Here is a 23,832-nt window from a genome sequence, read left to right as displayed (position 1 = left end):
TTTGTCTACCTGCATCTGGGGAATAAGGTACATCTGGGGGCATTTTCCACTGAATTCCACTTTGAATGAAGTCAATATGTACAAGGCTTTTCCAGAACCCGCAGGATTGGGCCCACTGCTAAGTTAGAAAAATGTTGTCATATTGTTTCATCACAGCCAAGTAATCCTCAACATACACAGATTTTAATCAGAACTTTGACATATGGTTCACTAAGGAATAACCATATATAACAGGAATCAATGCCATTATCACATGGCTGTATACCTGTGATGTAAATCCAGTCAAATCCACACATGCAGGCATTAATCACCTCTATCTTCTGTGTGCAGTATCTTGCTCAACAGGGTCCATGCCTTAACTTTCTGGGATCACACCAAAAAAATTAAATCAGTACTACCACATGGTTCAAGTTTTTGTTATTAAGCAAATCCACTGGGAAAGTAAGTGTACGCTGCTTTCTCACTATTCACTACTCTCAAGATACTGTGAGAAAAATATTAGTACTAAAAAGAGAAAACACATTTGAGGAAGTAGTATTTTGGCATCCATTAAAAGGATTAGTATTCCCTAATAAAACTCAGACAGCTGAACACCAAAAGCTTATTTTATCAGGACATATCTAGTTGTAACTGTGAATGAAAAAAATTCTCAGTGAACTGGAAAGAAAGGTAGTGATACAGCAACTTGAACTATTAGTATTTTTTAAGATGAAAACTTGGCCTTGGTTGGATGCAAAAGTTTTTATATTAGTTGTGATGGAAGTCTGACAACCAGCTTGAAGTGGAAACAAGACTGAAAGCATTTGTGGCTTTGAACACATACAATTACTCCTGATTACTAGTTCCCTGATTGACTCCATTTGCAGACACTTATCCTGACCATGTGTGACTTCCTTAGCTTAACCCATATTTTACCCAAGCTGTCCTTGCAACATAGATTCTTGGAAGAACTATGTATGCTCACAACTTATTTTTCGTTTCCCAGCTTGTGTTGTCTGAGCAAAGGATGAAGGCAAATGTTAATATAATTCAAATTGTTACTACTAGCAGAAAACTGTATACCAAACAAGATTTCTGCAGCAAAATTAACAAGAACTTTGAAGTAGAAAGATGCCTTGAAGAATTACCCATTGGAGGTTTTATAGCTACCATTGACCTCTCTTTGATTTGTCAGGTAAACAGGGAGCTGCTACATCCATATTCACTCGTGCTTCCTGGCTTCTGTGCACTGATTCAGTCCTGCAAAATTCTCAAGCTCTCATCTGAGTGACAATGAAGTGTAGGCAGCTCCTTGTCTGAGCCAGTCAAGGCCCAGCTGGTGACTAAGCCAACCACCAAGCTCCTTAATCAACACAGATACAAGGAAAGCTACTGTGCTGATTCGATTTGATTTTCTTTTTTGTGGTCATCTCGAATAAGGGAGACCATATTTGATTCCAGTGTGGTTGGTAAAATGATATGGACTGCAAATGTTCAATCTACCCCCTTGTTTCAGGTCAAGGGGGACTGAAACAGATAATCATGACAGTACTACAAAAATAACACCAATTAGATAGAATTAAGCTATTTTCAAATCTTTGTCTTGCATCTTGCTTACAGCATTGGCCATTTTTCAGTCTTTTACTGTTCTACGTATCAGCAATGTTTTCTTCTACAAGTATGAGTACTAAAGAAACATGAACTTTGAGACAGCATTTAACAAGTACATAGAAAAAGCACCTCTGTATTTTTTCATCAAGCATGTTTCAGATGGCTAAAAATGTACTTTCATTATTCAATTTCGAGATGCAATAAAGGAGAGCTCTTTCATTTTAAGTACAAGAAAGATAGTGTCTTGGATTAGATAACATATTCCAGGTACAAAAAAAAATGTTACTGTGTTAAAAGAATAGCTCAGATTTAAACCACTTAAGATAAATACAAGTTCAAGTGTCAGAAAACATCGGAACAGATAACTACCACTCAGGAGAAAAATCCAGGCAGCTCCATAGCCACTCAGATGACAGCAGAAAAGAAGACAACACTTATTTTCTTTTCTCAGTAGCACCCAATCTGTTCACCTACCTTACTGTTTTCCTTGAAAAAGAAGAAGAAGCACTTAAATTGCCAGACTCGAAGAAAGCACCATATCCTTGGAATGTATATTAGTGAGATACAGTAATATAATTTCTAGTTTAAAATCCAAGTATTCCCCATAGCCCTTAGCATGCAGAGGTTCTTTTAGCTCTGCTAGGGGATGTGCAAACATCTATTCAGTGTATTAGAAAAGGCTAATTCCTAATTCCCTTGACTAAGCCTGCTTGCTGCCACAGACTACTACAGGCTTTACTCCTGTTAGAGACCTATTGGTTGCCCAAGGTAACAGTGCCATGTCACAGGTAACTGTGAAAGCAATATGGTAAAGGGACTGTGGACAGTTAGCTTTGAGTAAAAAGACCAGATTATTAAGCCTAATTAGCCTTTTAAGCCCAAAAACCACACAGGTAGCTCCTGTATTAGCTGATATGCAATGAAGTCACACACCCTCTCCATTCATGAGCTAAACTGTCACTCACAGAATCAATGACAGCAGATTGGAGCAGGCTGATACTACTCCCCAGATGGCAGCAATTACAAAAAGCAAAGAAGGTTAAGCCATGTCAGGGAAAAGAGTGTTTGTGTTCATTCTTCAATTTGGGGTGTAGGCCAAATTATTTTTTCTAATCCTGTAACTTAGAACCAGGCTGATTACCAAACAACAGAACGAATACGAAGAGCTGTTAATAACACCTTTTACTGACATCTACAGTGGGGAAAAGAACAATGGTACTGATTGGAGACATGTTTGATATTCATTGCAACCTTGAAAAGAAAAATACTAGCAACTTAGCAGGTAATCATAATGAAACTCTAATGAAACAGCTGAAAATGTCATTATTCAGTAAGGCATTCTCCAAGGCATATGTGACCACACATAGGGAATTTAGCGAGACTTGTGTGTCACAACTTGTTCGGTTTCTGTAGGGAAAATTTTTTATTGTACATTTTGGAAAAAAAAAACAAAAACAAAAAAAACCACAAAAACATTTTTTGCTTTGGTGTTGTTTAAACAAATTATATTATGGCAGTTAGCTAGCTACAGGTAACATTGAATAATCTGGGTTCACCTGAACTACTGCATTTCATCATAGGTGCTGTCTAGCTGCCTGTTCTCCTTGGTATCTCACATACTACAGCATTCCATCATATTACTTGTCTGAAATGCCCAGAATAGGACAGTTTCTATAACTGAAGTCAATTTGTGGTCTGCTACTTTTGAAAGAATGCTTTAGTTTAAATAAAACAACTTCAGAGTCTTGTTTTCTGCACAGTGGCACATGCCAAAGTAAAAGACAGCATTATACAGATTTGTACACTATGCTAAATGGAACTGCTTTCAGTTGCTCTGCATGTCCTAAAGCAACTAGAAAATAATTAATGCAACAACAACAAAAACCCACACTTGTATTATTCTTTGTATTTTATGCACCCTGGAGATCATAGAATCATAGAATTGGTCAGGCTGGAAAAGACCTTCAAGATCTTAGAGTCCAACCTTGTCCTAACTCTATTATCCTATTCCTGATGACCCACCCCTAAACCATGTCCCCAAGCACCACATCCAGACGATTTTTAAACACATTCAGGGATGGAGACTCAACCACCTCCCCGAGGAGCCTGTTCCAGTGCTTATGGGAGACGGATGCTCCCACCTGGTTTCTCACAGTCTGGATGGCACACACCAAGTCCTTTTGTTTAAGTACATTTCTTTCTTTTTTTTTTTTTACCACTTTCCTGTGCGTCCAACCAAGCTTTCCTGTACCATTCACATCACCGGGCTCCAGCAGGTGGAGCTAGCAAATTACTCGTTTGGCTTAGAGAAGAGAAAGGGACATGGAGTCACGAGATCACACCGTTATTAGCAGTAATAGCTGTTCAATTCTCCTGCAAATCAAATATCCCTCCGTGAATTTTTCTTCTCGAAGAAATATGATAGGCAGTTTCTACTCTTGTACTTAAATCATTGACCTCATACCAGTACTTTGTTTATCCTTTCTTCACAGAAGCATGAAAGATAAAGATAAAAATGGAGAAGGAACGGTGGCTCTGTACTTTTTCTTCTTATGGTTAAGGTCACAGTTTACCAGGGATATGAACCTACTTAAGAAATTACCAGCCCCAGATGTTATTAAACTGCAAAAAGATGGATCTATCTTCACCTGAAATAAAGGTGAAGTGACACATTTCATTTAGTCCAGTCTAGCAGCAATTCAAAAATAAATAGGTCAGGACACATCGTGCTGGCACTCCAGAAAAAAATTCAAGAATGACATGAAGATTATAGGAGACAGAAGAGGATTAATAAACTGAATTTGTAGAAGATACTGATCTTTCTATTGCAGAATGAGACAAACCTTCCAACACTGAAGAGGAAGTAACATGCTCTCTGAGAGTTCTTGTTCCTTGTCTGTTTTCTAAGCCACAGTAACAATTTTCTGAAGACATTGGCTAACACAGCAAAATTTTCCAAAGCAATGATAACATCTAATCTACCTTTCCACACAGCCTTTCTTAAATATCATAAACTGAAAAAAAAATCCTGCTGGAACACTGGTCTTTAAAGTGTTTATCTGAAAATATGAGCTATCAGCATTTAAAAAATATTATTTCCCTCTACCTAACAAAAATTGAGACTGCGTAAGAGGTTCAATCACACAACATGATCCAAACAGATGTATTTCCATCTGCCTATACAGAACTGACTGCAAACCTGCTCTTCATACTGGTTAATTTTACTTCTCTCTTTGATCTATTGGGCCATAAATCTAAACAGCAGCCAACAAAGGCTGGAAGGTCCAAAGGAAGAGTGTGTGGTCAACAGGCTACAGATCACTTGCCTTGGTGACTCTTACAGCTCCACACAGATACAGGCAGATTTCACAGAAGCGGACAGTGAAAGAGACTCCTGGAGATACTTTTTTCAAATTTATTTTCAGGTAATTTACTTCTTTGAGAACTGTATTTTTATTACAATCAAAATTCTATCAGCTGGTGAAGGAAGTGCTGCACTAACTGAAATGAGAGTAATGTAATTATGATCAGTTTAGAAAGGTTACAGACGGTGATGGATTGGAACTGTATGCTGTTAGGCTGTAAGCAATGTAAGAATAATTCATCTAGTGAGATCTAAACAACAATAAGTAAAAAAAGGAATATAAAATAATCCTAAATATTTTTCCTAAAATATTAAGAACAAGCTCCTCTCACACCAAAACTACATTTTACAGAGATAAAACAAAAATTCTAAGAATCCATAGCCCCTTTAAGGGGTTGTCAGACAAAGAAAACTCCTGAAGCCAGATTAATACCATTAGCAGTACCTTGTTAGAAAATTAGACTTACAGCTGGTAATAAGAGACTATTTAAACTATAATTATATTAACTTCTGGAAAATACACAAGATTTATACCTACCATAAATGATGATTGCTTTATTTCTACTGTAAACATTATCAAACCCAGGGATTAAATAATGTTGAACTAGAACTAAGCAAAGAAATTCCAAATTTTGATTGAGGTTCTGCTTTTTTACTAGCTCAATTTAAAGGAGGAAGTAAAAAAAAAAAATTAAAAAGACAGAAATGTTATTTTTTGTTTTGGTTCACAGATATACAGATTCAGAGAATGCCCAGCCACTGCTCAGGATGCTGAACAACAAGACAATTAAATAGGTTAAGATCCCCTGGCCCTCAGTCTTGTCCCAGAGCATTTGCCAATTCCCAGAACATTTAATGTTCCAGTTCCTACCCTGGCCCATCAGTCTCCCCCCGAGCTAATCTTGCTCCTTACCAGAAGGGAAGAAGGTGCTTCACTGCATTTGGATGCAGACTGAAAAGGAATCAGGAGATTGCTAAGGTGAAGACATCTCTGTAAGAAAACTTTACTGGCACAACCATATGATTTATTTCTGGAATGCAAGTCTACCTTTTAGGCAGCTCCCCAGTCTATCAGCTCTACTGCTCAATGCTTTTGTTCTTAAGGTTGCACAGGGGAGACTTTTTAAGTCACCGTCTTCCTCCTCTGAAGGGACAGTTTGGCTTCTCTCTGCTGTAAACAGACACTTCTGCAGTCTGCTCAGGTTCTTGGTGTTCCAAGCAGAAGGCAGTCAGAGCACGCTGTGTTCTGAACACCTCCACTGTGGTCCATGCTACAGAGCAGTCTGGCAGATACACTGGCACAGAGCCATCATCTTTTCTAAGGAGACAAAGGAAAATACTTTCCTTCTGGAAAGGGTCTTCCTAAGGGCAGCTTACACTTGACTACCCTTCTATGCTGCCAGCGTGCTACAGAGAGATGATATATCAAAGGAAGTGCATCTCCCAGGTATTTTCAAGTGTGTGATGTCTACAGGAAATGGGGTGGGGTGAGGATTCTGAGATGTCTTGAAGGGTTTTGGGCAGCTTCTGCAATGACCAAGGCATTTTCCATAAGGTCTCAGCGTCATTTTATAACAATGAATTTTATTAGAGCCAGCGTGACCCCTACTGTAGCGAGGCAGCCAGGCCATAGAAAATGGGTGACACAAAAAACAGGGACAATGCACTGTTTGCTTCTTTTCCTACCTAGAAGATCCCTCCCTATCACTCTGTGTGGTACTGCTGCAGGGAAGCTTTCCTCCCATCCAAAGCACAGATAGTAAGGTATATATGTGATGTATGATGAGATGCATCATTCCCTTTAGTAGAAGGCTGGATGGGGCTTGGAGCAACCTGATGTAGTGGAAGGTGTCCCTGCCCATGGCAGGAGTGTTGAATCTACAATCTTTAAGGTCCCTTCCAACTCTCCTGCCGTTCTTTTGCAGTTCATGACTGAGCTCAACAGCAGTAGTATAAAGCACAGAGGAAAAAAATAGCTCTGCCTCCTACACTCTAATTAGCTTTCAAATCTCTGCTGCGCATCTGTTTTGGCATCTTGAGAGGTCTTAATCTATGTTAGAAAGTAATTAAAGTTATGAAGAAAGATCCTGACCCATACCTTAGCACATTTAGCCTAGGCAAAGGGGTCAGAGAAGCCTGGTCAGGTAGAGAACAATAAGCTGGCAGTTTCTGAGGACCCCAGTGACAATCCAGGTATAAGAGGTCTGCCAAGAACAGGACCAGAGATCACAGTGTTGCTGACCTACATCAGAAATGAGATCGTGTCTACATACTGTAAATTTTCTGTCTAGAATCACAGAAGTGGAAGAGTAGTTTGTCTTCCCTCCTGCTAGGCTGTGGGTCTTGTGCTCTGCTTCTTCAGGCCATGTCACAGTATGGGCCGAAACTGACATTCTAAAAAGCATGACTATCAATTAAAAGGCAAGTTGGTTCTTAACAAAAAAGGGAAAGACAGACAGAAAATACTGACAGTTAGATTCCCAAGCTGACACATTTTGTTGAACAATGCTTAACAGAAGCTACTACAATAAAAAGTTTTACTGTGCCTATTACTGGAATTACTAAAATTAGAACAAGAGAAAAAGCTTCCTTGCTTGAAATGGTTAGTCTCATTGTTTTTATTCCAGCTAAGCAATCAGCTACCATGGCTTTAGCTATCAGCTGTGGCTTAATTGGGATATTATCAATACTGATAGGCCCACTTACACAAGGAAACAGACTTCTGCACTTTTCTGTATATAGCTTGTACACCAAAAATGGACAGATGACTGTGTGCAAAGTCTGGTTCTCCTGGTCTCACATTTATCTCAGATTCAAAGCCAACAAGTCTTTCATTCAAATTCCTTAAACACTGGCTTAATTTCCACATTTGTATTCAGAACTAAAAACCTGGAACAAACACAGTAGAGGAGGAGTTGTGCAGATCAAGATCTTTGTTCCTACTGGGACAGGTAGGGTTTTGTACTTTAACTGTGCTGTTATAAAGCAAACATGAGTCACTGCCTCTCCTCTTTTTCCTGTCTTTCTAACAGCCCTGTACTATACCAGCAGGCATGCATGTGAGGGTCCCTGGATGTAGTAGAAAGAAACTTGGAGAGTCCCTGCAGTGATATCAATGCAGCATGCAATGTTTCTAATCTTGATTTAGAATAACAATACGTAAGAAGCTGAATTGCTAATAACAACAAGCAGGAAAACAGACAATGCTAATGAATCCCAGAGAATCCAAATTAGGAACTAAACAAAAGTACCCCAGATGATCTCTTCTGAGTGCTGACACTCCAACTCTTACTTGATAGCCAAGGAAGAATAAATAAGCCAAAATATTTTTTAAAATTAATCTCTTGGGATGGGGAAGTTGGAAGGGAATGTAAGTTGTCTTTGTGGAATGTTGTCAGATGAGAATTAAAATTCCAGTCTTTACTGAGGCCTCTGCTGGAATGTGCAAAACACTGGGTACATTCCCCTCATGCAGCACACACACTTCATGTTTTAGTTTTCCATGGCATGCTCCTTAAGGGCTCACAGCTGCATTCCTACTTGGTTTCTCAGTAATCTTGGTACATAAACACAGTGACACACAAAGCTGCACTCCTCAGCCCTGGTGCCTTGGCTGAAATACAAACCAATTCACTCAGGAGTGAAATACATCTGAAGATCCATACTGGGACTGGAACGAAACAGCTGTGTGGGATCATCCTTAAGTTTAGTCTGCTGTCTCCACCAAAAGCTTCTCAAACATGCTACCAAAGATGTCTTAGCAAATCTTCAGTGGTCATCAGGGGGATGGTGTAAGGTCTGATAGAGCTCTAATTTCACTTTCAAATGGTCAGATATTGACTTATGTTCTAAAACACCACTGTTAATATTCATTATCTATGACATTGCTGGTTGCAGTTGTTACCCAAAGCACCTACCTTTCACAAACAATAGTACATTCTTTCCAGGGACAGGAGAGGAGGAGGATAGGGGAGATGCAATTTTTCTTCCCATAGTAGTTTTCCAGAAAATGTAGTCTGAACACCACAGACAAGGAAGGCCTGTAGAGGGGACAAAGACTTCTCTTCTCAGCAGGACTGTTCCACAATTCCTAACAGAATGATACTCATGTTTTTCCTAATACCAAGTAAACAGACTGTACAGACCACTTATTGTAGGCAACTATTCAATCACAAAACAACACTGTGTGATAATAAAGCCAGATGATGACTAGTGACTCTTTTTACAGACCATTCCCACTGAAGTCAAAGGCAAACTTCCAAAATAAGTGTAAATGTTCAAGTATTTTTTCAACAGATGCCTTACAATGCAAACAATAGTATAAAAAATGCTACTGCATACCTTAAATCCGTTTGCTTTCCTGAAGATGAGTGAGATTTGCAATTCTGAAATACTCTACTAAATATTATCTGAATTTCTAGGATCTCAAATAGCTTTAAAGAAATGCATTTATGCATGAAATTCACTCTGTGTTGGGTATGGAAGAGGATTTTGCCAGTTCCATTGGGAGCTAAAGTTTTCAAAGGCCTTGTGATGTAACAAGACAGTGTCATCCTGATCATGCTCTTCAAGATTGAACATGCCATGTTATAAATCAGTGCTAAAGCTCAGATACTAGAATACAACTCCCATGTGCAACACGTATATAACAACAGAGCCAGGCTATACATAACAATCAGCAACTCCTCACAGACTCTGTCAAAAATTATGTTCCTGAAGCCTCATGTTGCCAGATTCCCCTGGTATAGGAACTCCCCAGAGACTACAAGTACTGTCTAGTTAGCAAGGGACACAGTCCTGCCTATGTGCCTTATCACTAACTGGAACGAGTCATTAGTCACTAGCAGCAGTTTCTGTTGGACTCACTGAGGGCAATTAGGCCAACAGTCAAGTTTAAATTTTAACTCATAGATATAAAACATTGCTTTTCTAATAGCAGTTCAATTATGCTTCAGATAGCACAAGAAAATCTGTAATTTCCAGGGCAGAAGAGCTTCCTAATTCTTTCAGCAGAGTATATAAAGAAGCATTGTGCTCAAGACAAGTGTCTCCAAACAACATCTAAATCCATGAACTTCATGAGCACAGACATTAATGAAATCAGTTCTATATGGATTTTTATCTTATAGCCTCATTGCTGCACAATAACACATAAGCTTATGACACTGTCTCCCTTTCAGACAATTTTTTGGACTCCTCTATCCTATTAGCCCACTTAGCCTAGTTTCAGACACTGCTTCACTGTAAAAGCAAGCCAAAAATTAGCCAAGGGAATCTGCAGTAGACAGGCAGTCATGTTACATTAGGATTCCCCGATTTAGGAATCTATCTTAAAAATAATCTATCACCTGCACAACTATTGTTAAATTGTTGTACTCTTGGAAAAGACCAGGAAGAAAAAATTCTCAGAATTCTGAGCATGTCTGCTCTTACGCTCTAAATACAGAAACAAGAGTAAACTTTTGTCTGCAGGCCAAACTCGAGTCAGCCTAGGAAAATATATGATTCCCCAAATCTAATACTGCCTAGAGTGCCAACAGAACACTGCCTGAGTCACTTCCAGAGAACAGTCCCCAAGCCTATGTTCCCAAACACAGGTCTATGCTTTTATTTGGAAAGTTAATATTTAACAATTCTGACCTCAGTTCCTGGTGCAGCCCCAGTACTCCCTCAGCACAGCATGTAGAAAAGCAACTTGCTTCACTGGAAGACACAGTGGAGTGATGAGCCTTTTCTGTTCACAGAACTCACCCAGATTCTGTTTGGTTGTGCTTCCATCCAGACCTTTAAAAAAAAAAAAAAAAAAAAAAAAAAAAAAAAAAAAAAAAAATTATGTCAGAGAGAGAATAAGCTTGAAGTGTCAAAAAGAACACAGAGTTAGCTATTCAAGATATGGCCTACTTAGAAAGCCAGTACTGCTACTACATTATTTCAGACCTGGGCAAAGTCACTTCACTTCTCCATCATTAATTCCTTGTTAAATGAGACAACAGCATATGCCATCATATCCTGCAATGTATTTCTCAAAGATTATTTGTTACATGTAGTATTTTGAACATGCCAGTGACCAGACTGAACTAAATATCTTGAAGAGCAGAAAACTGAGCAGATCCAGCAGTTAATACATGTGGGCAGAGATTTTGTAGTCCACATACTCACTTTCATTATTTATTTCAATATTTATTTTTCATAAGGGTCTCAACAAAACTGCTTACATCTTTCTTGAACAAACATGATATGTAAAAAGCTTTTTACTTAATGACTTCCTGGGAACTTAAAACTATTGGGGTCCACACCTGGAAAATCTCTCTTGTTACAACTTGCAAGTTTGACTCTTTACTTTCTCACTACATGTCTACTTGTTCATTACCCACTGAAAAGAGGTGAAACTTTTCAGTTACTTTAGATCAGACCCTTGCAAAAATGTACACATCATCAAAAATGAAAGAATAGTTGCAGGCTACACTCAGACCAAAATTAAGGATGGAATTACTGCCAAACACACACACAAAAAACCCTTTAACTGCACTCATAGCTATACCTATTAGCTATACCTATACCTAAACTGCAATCATTGCTATACCTATACCCAATCTCTGAGCAACCTGATGTAGCTGAGGATGTCCCTGCTTACTGCAGGGGGTTTGGACTACATGACCTTTAGAGGTCCCTTCCAATCCAAATTATTCTATGCATCTATCATCATTGTGCCTTACAGTTGCTTTGTTCAACAAACTAATGAATGCTAGGCCCATCTGTTTGGGGTTTTTTATTAAAGTCAACATGATTGAATACCTCCCACATTCTATTACTCTGTCACTACATTAGTGCAATATCCACTTCATTTCATTACAACAACATAGAGAACCCACAAATGAAACAGCAGAATTTTAGTCAGATTATGTAGGTATAAAACCACTTGTTCACAAAACTATCCAAATCTAATTACTGTCTTAAACATACTAAAAACAACCCATGGCATGAAGCCACCATTTCCAGATTTGTATAACTAAATTAATAGTAATAATTAAAAAGAAAAATAAACAAAAAATTCTCACTGTATCTTTCTTAACTATGTAAACCAGGTTAAATCCTGATAGATACTGTTAAAATGTACACCTTCCTTCTATAGTACTAAACATATTTGAAAAAGATTTTAAGACCAATCTTTAGCTATCTCCACCAGAGTGGGACTAAAAAGGGAAGGACACATGGTCTATTCTACTGTCAGCTGTGAAATTCTGATCTTTTATTGTTTTCTCCCAGCTATAATATCTTTTTTTCATTAGATATTTTCAGCCATGACGATGAAGAACCTTTCCAGTCCCTAAAGCTTCTACACTGTAAATTTCAAGTACAACACATCAATAAGAGTAAATCTTTGCTGTGAAATATGCAGGTAAATTTTGATTGATACAAATTGTGTGTGTACTCCCATCAAATTTAGTGGGACCACTTGATTAAGTAGGGGCCACAATGACACAAACATTTCAGTGATGATCTCTTTATATCATCTGTTATATGAAGTGACATCTGCACTGCAAAATAATAATTGATCAAGTAGTCCAAAAGCAAATAATACAAAGTGAGTCCAAGAACAAAAAGTGAGAGTGTAAGCTTCTGAAAATGCCTTCTGAAAGTTCTAGAAAATTGCTGCCCTTTGAAGAGTGACAGTCTGGTTTATGGCATTTCCTCTGTTAGTTCCCTGAGCACTTCTCTTTGGTGTTGTTATTGTTATTCTACTGAAACAAAAGGCAGAATACAGGTATGCAGGTTAATCAGGCCTGCAGCACGGGTATTCTTATTGTCACAGGGAGCTGAACCAAGCAGGTAAGGTCTTTTACATTCATGAAATAGAATTTTATATTGCAGCTTTACAAGAGACTGACCATAAACTCTGCACCAAAACTCCTTAGGCTTCAAGACAGCTTCAGCAGATAAATCCTCTCTGGCAACATACTGTAATGAGCAGCCTCAGTGCAGTGACTGATACTGAGTAGCAAAATAAAGGGCAGCAGATAATGTAGCCCTCAATTTATTCAGCTTAGCTGCCTTCACTTTGTTAGCTATTCAAAGAAAAGATGAGTCTCTAGAGCACCGGTATCCAAACAAGGCTAACCTCCAGTTACTTCCTCATTTTGTCTGTGCAGTTAAGGATTTGTGGGGCATTGAACCTTTCCACTGTTTTCAAACAATGTTGATAATTTTATCAAGTCTCAGCACTATGTAACTTTTTTTGTGTGCATAGTTTAGAGACCTGTATGTATCAGAACAAACCCTGCCACAAGTTATCATTTGTGACAGAAGCCCATGTTGTGACGCAGTGGGAATTTCCTAGTGGACACTTTTGAAGAATAACATGGTGCCACAGTCTCAAGAGGTTCATAAAGTATTTGTAGAGCAAATCACACAACCCCAGAGAGCAAAGGGCAAAAGCATTACTAATGCACACTTGAGACTCCTGTTCTAATGCTGTGGTTTAAAGTGATGAGGGTGTTCCTGCACTTAAGAGATTACTTTTGCTCTCTTCAACCTCTGACACCCCTAAGGTAAACTCTCTCTGCCACTGGCTGATTAGTTATATATTAAAGGAGCTGGGAGCAAAGGGTATGGGGATGAGCGCAGTCTTCGTCCTGAAAAGTGAGCAAATCCCCTAGTACCCAATAAAGCTATAAAATGAATGTATCAAAGACACTCCCAACTCACTCAAACTAAGTGAGTCATGCTCACTTGCCATAACACAGCTTTGCTGGCAGAGGCATTAAAGCAACTGGCTTTATTTTCAATGCACGTCACAGTGGGGCAGTTTCTGATCAGAGATATCACTGGTGCCAAAAGCGGTTGGGTAGCAGAGTGCAGGCAGTGGTGCTCCAGGGTAAAGAAGGAGGGAAGCTGTTCTACACAATGGAAACAACCTGCTGCTTTTCCCTGAAAGGCTGAAAGAAGACTTGCAAAATTAAAAGCATTAGATGTGGACACCCACTCTCCCCATCTCCCCTAATACTGACAGTTGAGATGGTGCTTACTGTATTCATCCTTTGTTCAAAACAGACTGACAATGTGTAAGTAACTTGGGGGAGGGAAAACTGTTGCCACATTTCAATGGACTCTGAAATGACTAACAGGAGTACTTCTCATCATCTTGAAATAAAAAGCTTTTAGAAAATACAGTTCCAAGGTGCAGTAATGCACCTGAAAGTAATATTTGTTATACGCAGTAACATACTGCAGTATTTCTGAAGGAAATAAAGGAAGAGAGGGGATAATCGTGCCCTTCCTCCACAATGTCTTTTTCTGGCTGGGTTTGCACAGGATACTGACGCAGATGACTCTAATCCAGCATGGCAATCTGTATTTCTCATGCAGCACAGCTTCTTTTTCCTCTTCGATTACAGGGGATATACAAATACATTACACTGTTAACACAGCCTTCACACTAAGACAAAAGCTCTTCACTGCTTCTACAAAGTACAGTTTGTGTGTAGTAAATGATACCCCTCTGTGGAAGGGAAGTGTTCCATTCCTTTCTCCTCAGATCAGAGCGTGGGTGGACTGCTGAGAGAACACACGTCGGCGTTTTTCTTGCATGTTTCTCATGTACCAGAACGAAGGGAAAAATCTTGCCTTTGCAGTGAGAGCAGGTGGAGATTTCAGTGCCTGTCTTAAAACCCATGGGAAGAAAAACATGGGGGAAGGGGGGAAGGGAGAAAGACACTGTTCTCGCCCGAGAATAGAAAGGACTGGACAAAAATCTCACGTGCCCTCAGCGCAGAACTACTGTTTACCTTGCCCTCGCCAGCTGTACAAGTGTTTGCAGTTCTGCGGGGGGGAAGGATGGGCCATTTCTTACTCCCCATCTGAGGGAAGGGCTCACACCCACGCCCATCACACCCACGGCGCGCAGGTGGCCGAGGCGCACGCAGGCCTGGCCCCAGGCTCTGGCCCTGCACCCGGGCTCTTCCCCCTCTCCTCCGCCCACAGGCTCCCTGCCGAGAAGAGGCTGGGGGCAGCCACGCGTGTCCGGGCTGGCGTCGAGCCCAGCACAGGAGGGCGGCCCCGGCGGAGCGCTGCGCTCCGCCCCGGCCGCTATTCATAGCGCGGGGGCGGCTGCGGGCGAGGCGCGCCGGGGGCACCCGAGGACAGCGACGGCGCCGCTTAAAGGGGCAATGGCGGCCCCGCCCACCCGGGCCCCTGCCTTCCTCAGAGGCGCACAGCGTTCCGCCCGAACTCTGGTTCCGGTGGGGCCCACAGCACTTTCCTCGGGTCAGCCCGTCCGCCCCCAGCCCCGGCTTTCCCGCAGCTTCCTCAGCTCTGCTGCCGGCTGGGGCTTTCTGCTGCCGCACCTCCCCTCCCCGACAGCCCAGGCTGTGTCCGCCGGGCTCCCTCATTGCTCCTCCTTTGGCTCATCGTGTTTCTGTTGCTTTAACGTTAAATATATTCCAGGCCATCGGAGCAGTAAACAAGGATATACTGGAAATGAGTATCAAAAGCAGCCACATTTCACATACTCTCATCCACAGTTCACAGACTCCTTTATTTCTAGAGGGGAGTAATCTAAAATGGAACATCTCTGAAGACCAAGAATCAAAAGTTTCTGTGGTCTGGTCTTCTCTGTAGCAGTACTTCTGTGAAAACTTGCCTAGAGTAAGCCCTGAGTGACACAATGCCTCTTGCAGTGAGGTATGCACACCAGCAGTGGAAATTTCCACTTGACTAGGTGTTGATTTTGTCAGGAGTAAAGAAGCTGAAGAGCTTGCCCCACTCTAATGTGATCTTTACTACAATTTGGAAGGATGGGATAGCCCAAGCAAAAGAAGACCTTCAAAGCAATAAGTGTGGAGGCCTCTTAGTTTCTGCCAAGACCAGAAGGACATTATCCTGTATATTCTGTGTGTAAAACACATTTTAACTAAGGTAAAACCTTACCAGATGGAAGGGCTTCCATCTTATCAGCTGCTATCTGTACAGCCACAAGGATCCATCACTCCTTTAACTCTTTGCTCCATATTCTTGCTGCCTGGATCACCATGCTTCTGACAGACTGAAAAACTAAACATGCTTTTTTTGATCCAGCTGAAGGGAGCAGACCCTTATCAAGAACTTTTTTTATCTGCACCTCTTTGGATACCCAGAGATATATGTCATCACTCTTTCTGGGTTTGGTATTATTTCACACATTGAAATTATTATGCAGAAGGAAAAGAAACTATCACATATACATGTAAGTAATTTTCCTGTATAACCTCACTATACACTTACAGTAAGTATACACATAGATACCCTGGTCTGCAACTGCTACTGCAATGATTATCTCCACAGGCTTTTAAGTATTTAGCTGATTAACTACACTGCATGGTGGCACAATCACATGAGATTTACCAATACCATTTTTTTTTCTTTTTTAAACCATGGCTAAACTAAAAGTCCAGGTAGACTCCTGACTGGATACTGCCCTTCACAGCATGTAATATATTGCAATCTGTTTCCACGACATCCATGGATGCTGTATTCCCAGTCTTAGTGGACTGTACGCACCAAATACCCCTTTCTACACATTAGACTATTTATTCAACAAGGGCTATCACACCTCAGAGTTACAGAGCAAACCTGATGCTCCATTTCCCACCTCACTTGCCAGAATACCCTGATAGTAGACAATACATTTCTGTAAGTCTATTTAGTCCATGTGATTTCCTGATGAGTTATGGAATATCTAGTCAACTACATATGAACCTGTAAGCAATATCCTTGGTTTTCCAGTCTTCTACACGATACACTTCGACCTGGAATGGTGTATTTCCACTTTTTGAATGAACATGTACCTTTGCACCAACAAGGAGTGAAACTCCAAGGGGCTCAGACAGTGGAGATATCAGAGCTAGTCTATTTAGGCCTCTACAAACAGAAAGAGTGTTAATGGGGTCTGTCTAGAGCCATACACATTTTATTTGAAAGCATCCAAACCTGTTTTTTCTACTGCGAAAAGCAGCTTGCTCTGGACAACATTCTTTAAGAGGTCTTTGCCAAGTTATGAACAATGCTTCGTCAAAACATAGTATTGTGTAAAGCATGTAAACATATAAAATAAAGGTTATGCTGCTATTCTTTCCAGCCACAGATCACCCTTGTTTTCATAAAGATGTTTCAAGAGGAACACCTAATTCAATTAATAGGATTGGTTTGTTTTTTAAGTTATGTACATACTTCTGAGATGCATCACCAAAATTTAATCTCCAGCATAAATGCCAAAAATAGTGTACCAAAGTTCACAGTGCACCAAAGTTACATGCAGATGAATTACACATTTATGGTGAACAGTGAATAGACAGACTACTGAGACAGGAAGTCCAAAGTAAGTAAAAAAACAACATGAGTTACTTAGCCCAAACAAATTCAGAGATACACTGACCTCCTTACTTTTTGATAAAATGACATGTTGAAGAGTAAACTCATTTAGTCATGTGTGTGTGAACAGGTTACTGTAGCAGAAAAAGAATGGAAGAGTCCTTAAAAGGGAAGAAAAAAAAAAGGTTTAATTCTGTAGATCACTAAGACAGTGACAGTTACCAAGAGAGGTGATACCCAAAGCCTGTTCTTTCATATGGCTGCTGGTCACCAGTTGCCACCACATACCCTTTGGCTTCTCAGATGTCTGGGGTCTGATACAATCTTTTCAGAATACAGTGCTACCTGGATGATTACAAGGTTGTGTGCACAGGTCAGTGTTTATGTGCACAGTGGAGAGAATTCCTTCTTTTCATGGAGGTTTATACAGACTTCACTCATTGCTGTCCCATTCAGAAACCTGTGGCTGTGCCTGGCACCACCACATTCACTGCTCTAGTCAAACCTCAGGAAGGCAGAGGGTACTGTCTGCATCTCTGGATGTGGTCTAGACCAGATCACAGTTGTGGTCTGGGATAGTCTGGGAGGTAAAATACACACATTTTGCTTTAAGATCCAGACAGTTCTGGCAGCTCTGTGTACTTTTTCAAAAAGCTGTTCCTCCTGTCAACAACAGCAGTTAGCCTGTACAGAGCAGGGGGCACACCTGAGCCCATACCACCCTCTGGGTAACTAAGCCTTAAATACCCTCCTTCCTGGCCTATACAGATGGCATTCTTGGCTACTCTGTTAAAGAAGCCTTGGGGGCTTCTATGGCAAACTGTATATGCAGGCCTTGTGAACCATGGAGCATGTATTTATCTACCTGATTACCTGTGAAACCCTGCAACCCATCTGTTGTAGTGCCAAGGTATTCCAAGGTGCATCTATGCACTGATAATGACTAAATAAGGAAAAATTGTGAGACTGAAAATACAAAAACCGGGACATGCACTTAGCAAAAAAGAAGACAGCCTTCTTTTCACCGTGACATCAATGCAAACGTTGGAGAAACAGAGGGGAACCTCTATAGCACTGAGCCTCCCACACTGTTTTTGACAGCCATTTTAAATAGCAGTTGGTACTGCAGTGACACCAAATTGAAATGTTTCTCTGGGTAAGATCAGTATTCAGTATGGCATGGCACTGTATGGCAGCATGATGGAAATGGTGATGTTACCATCCTGTTGTAGAAGACTCTGCAGAGGTAGGGGTGAAAAGTCCAGTGCTTACCAGAATGTTCTTTAATTTTAGATTTTGCAATTTGGGGAATGCTAAACATTGTGCATACAAACCACCTCAGGTCCAGCTGGAAGCCATAGAAGTTTTGTACTTGATTTAATAGATCCAACTGGGCACCCAATACAAGACTTTCAAAATGCATGGGAAGTTTTGAATTAGTTGAGAATAATAACTTGCCAAAGGCAACATAGGACATTTGGCATCTACTGGCTTTGCTACCACCTAAACTCAGCACATATGGAAGGTATAATCTTCAGTGGCACTTCGTTGTCTCAATGGCTCTTACTGGACTCAAGTAACAAAATGGACAAAATAGATTTATAAGCAAACAGATAGATGGAAAGAGTGTTTTAAGCTTACATGCTTTTAAAGATGTTTCTTAAGAAGGAAATAGTTTTCACTTTTTTGAAAACACTACCCACAAGGCTGAATGCAAGTGTTTCACAGCCTTTAGCTTCTAAAATTTTGGACCAAGGCAGTCTGTTAGTCTTCCAATGTTAAAGTAATTTTAAATAGAAATTTACTGTCCAAAACCAAGCCTGCAATTTCATTACTGTTCTGACAGTACTGTCACAGCTTTCACCCTATGCAGGAGGGCTGGCCACTTCTTTCTGAAATGCACCAAAGCAGCAAGCAAACAATACTGCAGGCAGGTTGCTGACAGAGCCTGCAGTGAGGATGTGCACAATCAAGTCTCCATCAACTACCACCTGGAATCAGAACACTTATCCTCATGGAAAAATGTGGGCAGAACAACTAACAAACCAATGTCTCACTGTATTAACACACTGCTGAGCTAAGTAGGTAGGGGCTAGGGAAAAATCACTGTTTGCAATACAGGAAGCCACACACCAGAATTGATACTTGCACCCCAAAATTTAATCCCAAAGAAAAGTAAAATGTTACTTGGAGCTATTGAAAACACTTGAAAGACATTCTTGCTCTGAATGCTAATTTCAAACTACCACAGATGAGATATGTCTTCAGCATTCTGCATGGCAGAGGTTAAGCCACTTGAGAGCTATCTGGTTTCTAAATTTAAAATAGAATTGGATTTACTTGCAACTTCTTGTTTCCAGTCTTCTACCTCAAAAGCCTGACTTAAGTCTTATTAAATGCCTCTCCAGCCTTGTTTGGGATTTGGGACAAAAAGAATCAAGGTGAAATACAAGGTAACATGACGAGTCAAGCAGTTTCGTTCATAGGAATTCTGAGGGAATCTGTTGCACAAATTTAAGAGATCTAGGGTCTGAAAACTGTTTAATTTTGCACTGCACAGGGACATTGCACGGTCTGATACTACCGAGGGAAAAGAATTTCCATAACAAGCCCAAACCAGTACTTGTTCTGTGAGGAAAACACTTCAGAGTTGTGGGCAAACCCTCAGTCATCGCCATTAACTCAAGTTATGTATTTTGCCTGGGCATTAGCAGCAGCACAGAGATCAGAGACAGTATGGCACCCTCACTGAAAATTTCTTCATCTGTTCATATTACAGTTGCTGACAAACAAATGCAGAATACATAGCTGTCATCCTAATTAGGGTTCCTGAATGTCCTGTGGCATGGAACCCTTGGAGGAGTATGTAGACTAACCAACATATTTTTTTGTAATATGCTGCTTCTTTCCCACAAACTCCATATCCCACAGGGGTTAAATGGTACAGTCACAAAGTTAAAATAAGCACAGGAAAGAGCATGAGACTTAAAAATAGATGAGGAATCCAGGAGGCAAGGATACATTAAGAGGTCTCTGAAGCAAGCAGCAACAAGTCCACAGAGGGCTTCAAAAAAAAAAAAAACCAAATATGAAATTCTTTGCCTCATTTAAGTCAGGGTGGGTTTTGCCAGTGCCCTGTTCCTGAGGCAGTACTGCATCCAGAGAGATCAGACTTGGATTTGACCATCAAGTGAATGAAAAGCCAGTGTAGTGGGAAACAGGAACTGTCACAAACATTTCAGTGTCTTTGTGGAGTATAGAATGCAGCAGCCCTTGACAGCTACAGATTGGCTTTAAGTCTGCCTTTACACAAGCCTGACAGCTTTTATATGGAAGTGTTAGAACACGATATGCCTTTGTTTTGCACGGATATGAACACACACACTGTGTTCTTCATGAAAAGCTAGGCTGGAGGAAGCCTCGCTGAAACAGAATCACAGAAAGTTAGGGGTTGGAAGAGAACTTGAAAGATCACGGAGTCCAACTCCCCTGTCAGTGCAGGGTCACCTACAGGTGGTCACATAGGAACACATCCAGGCAGGTTTTGAATGCCTTCCAGAGAAGGAGTGTCCACAGCCTCCCTGGGCAGCCTGTTCCAGTGCTCTGCCACCCTCACAGTAAAAAAGATGACAGTTACTAATTTACAGCATTTGAGTCTTAATGCAACACTGCAGCAGACTGCTGAAGAGCATGCTTACATACAAAGAACAAGACTACCTACACAGCTGAGTTTGCAGACATCTTGCAGTGAAAATCTTCAGGCTCTTTAACCTACAATACACAAGTGACTGAACTTAAAAAGTGTAATCATTATGTACTGTAGCAACAATTCCTCAAACACGTATTTGCATGTGTTGACACTTCTGAAAGGCAGGCTGTTGAGCAGTTAGGCTGGGAAATAAACATTGCCTAACCCTAAAGAGTAACCACAAGAACAGAAAAACAAGTGTTGCTGCAGCTGGTGTCTTGCTCCCACAGTACTAGACTCTGACTGCTGAATTAAAAAAATTAAAAGGTACCTGAGTGTCTATGTGCTACTTTCTTAGAGGTATATAAACTTTGCAGTTCAAAAGTCAAGTAACCCCTTCTATCCCATTACCCTTCACCACTCCATAAATCTCAGATACTGGCAAAACAAAATACAATCTCTCCCAAAAACTGCCTCCTACAGGTATTTCCAAGTTTGGCCCTGCAAGTTTAGCCATGATCTTGGTTGTGATGGGGGGGCAAAGGGCACTAGAGGTAGCATACCTTTCTTATTCTGCTTGTTCCAAAGCAAAGGAATAATGTTCTGAACATTTTTGGCAAGGAAGAAGACAAGGAAATCTACAGAAAGAGATGGTCTTCCTACCCATTCCTCTGTTTGTGTCAAGTACTAGGACATACACGTGCAATAGGCTGAATTACTATACTGCTGCTGCCTAGACCCCTCATAAATGAGCACACATCCAACCTTGTATGGCAGTTTAATGCTTTAAAGAAGCAGCTTAATTTAGCCTACATTACAGTTGCTATCCCCACACTAGTTACAGAGCATCTTGTACAGACTATATTTACAGTCATCAAGTGATCACTGCCCATTTTACCCTCTGGTATTTCATGAGTTAGATTAGCAAGTTAGTCTAACTCAATGGGTCTCAAAAATGAGTATGATCTCATCAGAGCCTAGCAGAAATAATTCCTTATTCTAGTATTTTTGTTCATGAGTCTGATAGACAAACACGTGGCTGAAATGGACAACTGCTGGAATCAATTTGGAAAACTCTGATGAATGTAATGGAATTTTGAAATGCTTTCTCATGGAAAGCCACAAGTCTTTGACTAGTTAGCACCCTTTACCATTAGGATGTTATGCTAAAGGATAAACAATTTTCATTTGAGGGAAGTGGAGAGGGCAGGAAATAAACTTTTAGCTCTGATTCTTTTACAAGAATTTGGCTCAGTCATATTTTACTTTCAGTATGTTGAATAACCTTGAAAGATATCATCTTCCTTGGGAAGAGAACACTAAGTGGGAGGTAGTCTGAAAGGATCCAATCTGCCATATATAGATGAATGACCCATGAACCTTGTATGAAACATTAGACCTATGGCTAATGTGTGACAGTGCCTCAGAACATTTCCGTTTGAAATTCCCAACTGGAAATAAACAGCAAATATAATACATGAGCCTCCCAGGATCTCTGTTCCACTTGAGTATCATGCAAGCTCTTCAGAGGTTAAGATTTTTTTTCAAGCCACAGAACAAGATGGCAAGAATGAGATTCCACAGCAGATCTGGCTTTTGAAATAAAAAAGGAAGTGAAGACACGTCAGGGGATGAGCAGCTCTTCTGTCATTTGTGGCTCTACACTGCATACTGGGGAGAAGAATCACCTCCCAAATACTACCCACAATTTAAATCCCAAGCACCTTCTAGTCAAGCAAAAGTCCATTAACACACCCCCTCTTCCCCTCATATATTGTAGTGGCTGGAACAAGTGGCAAGTTTCTGTAGTGAGAAATAAAGTTGGTGAAGTACAACATTCCCTATGTCCCTCTACTCATACAAAGCCTCATGCACCAGCAGCATGAGCTGACAATTGAGCTTTTATTATTGGGTGATGATTTCCACTGTGTATAGCTCATGCATACAGGAAATGTAAGCATCATGAGTGCAACTGACTAGCATAGTTCCAAAATTCAGTACAATGTAACATTACCTGATGCCAATCCATTGGTGAATGTGATCCTACATAATGAGACTGGCTCATGGGAGAAAAAGAAATGTGAAAAAGAGAAACTGTGCTGCATGCTCAAATTTCAGCCAAGAGTAAAATCGAAGCAAATGACAGGAATTAGATGCTTGCTCCAAGGCATGAAGCCAGAGCTAAAAGAATTGCCTCTATTCAGAGCCTCAGCTTTAGAAAAAAGGAGTGGATAAACAATTAGACAATGGGTATGATGTACAATTTGATTGCATCAAGTCAGAAGCAGTAGAGATGTACAGACCAGTACTCCTGGACAGCTGATGCTTGCATAGGATGAGCTGCAGCACCATCACTTCTGATCCATGGGAAACAAAGAAACAAAGAATGAAAAGCACCTCTTCCCCCTGCCACGGATACCTCTTACTTCCAAAGCAATGCAGAATGCCTGCTACAGTTCTCCCAATGCCAGCTTTAGACTAAACTTCATACAGCACTAAACACATTACAAGGGTCTTTGATGAGCTTTGGAGGGCCAGAGGGGGAAGAGGAGATTTCCATACTTCAGGGCTTTGGCAAGTACAATCTTCAGTCAAGCCTGACTGCAATCATAACTGCCTATTTTATTCACCTATTTGTGTAGGCACTGGCCTTCTTCCAGGTACCACCAGTGCTTCTCAAGCAGACTCTGCTTTCCAGCAATACCCCTCATGTGCCTCTAGCAGCCATCGTGGGCCATGAATGGACTTGTAGCCCTGGCTGTCACAGCACTGCCAGCTGAGAACTGGTTTCATTAAAATGTCAGGACTTTGGAGAAAGTTTTCAGGTGCTCCTTAAACACACCCC

At 40.6% G+C, this 23,832-nt stretch overlaps 1 protein-coding gene across 3 annotated transcripts in view; it reads right to left on the bottom strand.

Moving 5' to 3' along the window:
* The window catches only part of TRPM1 (transient receptor potential cation channel subfamily M member 1), a 121,535-nt gene that overhangs the window by 83,118 nt on the left and 14,585 nt on the right, over window positions 1-23,832 (bottom strand). Inside the window, exons 2-3 of one of the 3 annotated variants that reach the window (XM_071754944.1) lie at window positions 10,595-10,738; window positions 8,872-8,994 (exon numbers count right to left, since the gene is read on the bottom strand). In XM_071754944.1, coding sequence (XP_071611045.1) covers window positions 8,872-8,947 — 76 coding nt within the window. In that variant the 5' untranslated portion in view covers window positions 8,948-8,994; window positions 10,595-10,738. Of the gene's footprint in view, window positions 1-2,060; window positions 2,244-5,867; window positions 6,138-8,871; window positions 8,995-10,594; window positions 10,739-23,832 lie in introns of those variants that run through there. The other 2 variants (XM_071754947.1, XM_071754948.1) reach the window with 2 other exon arrangements.

This window comes from Heliangelus exortis, chromosome 11, assembly GCF_036169615.1.
Source record: "Heliangelus exortis chromosome 11, bHelExo1.hap1, whole genome shotgun sequence".
In the NCBI taxonomy this organism is placed as follows: domain Eukaryota; kingdom Metazoa; phylum Chordata; class Aves; order Apodiformes; family Trochilidae; genus Heliangelus; species Heliangelus exortis.
This window is presented reverse-complemented; position numbering and strand designations above follow the sequence as displayed.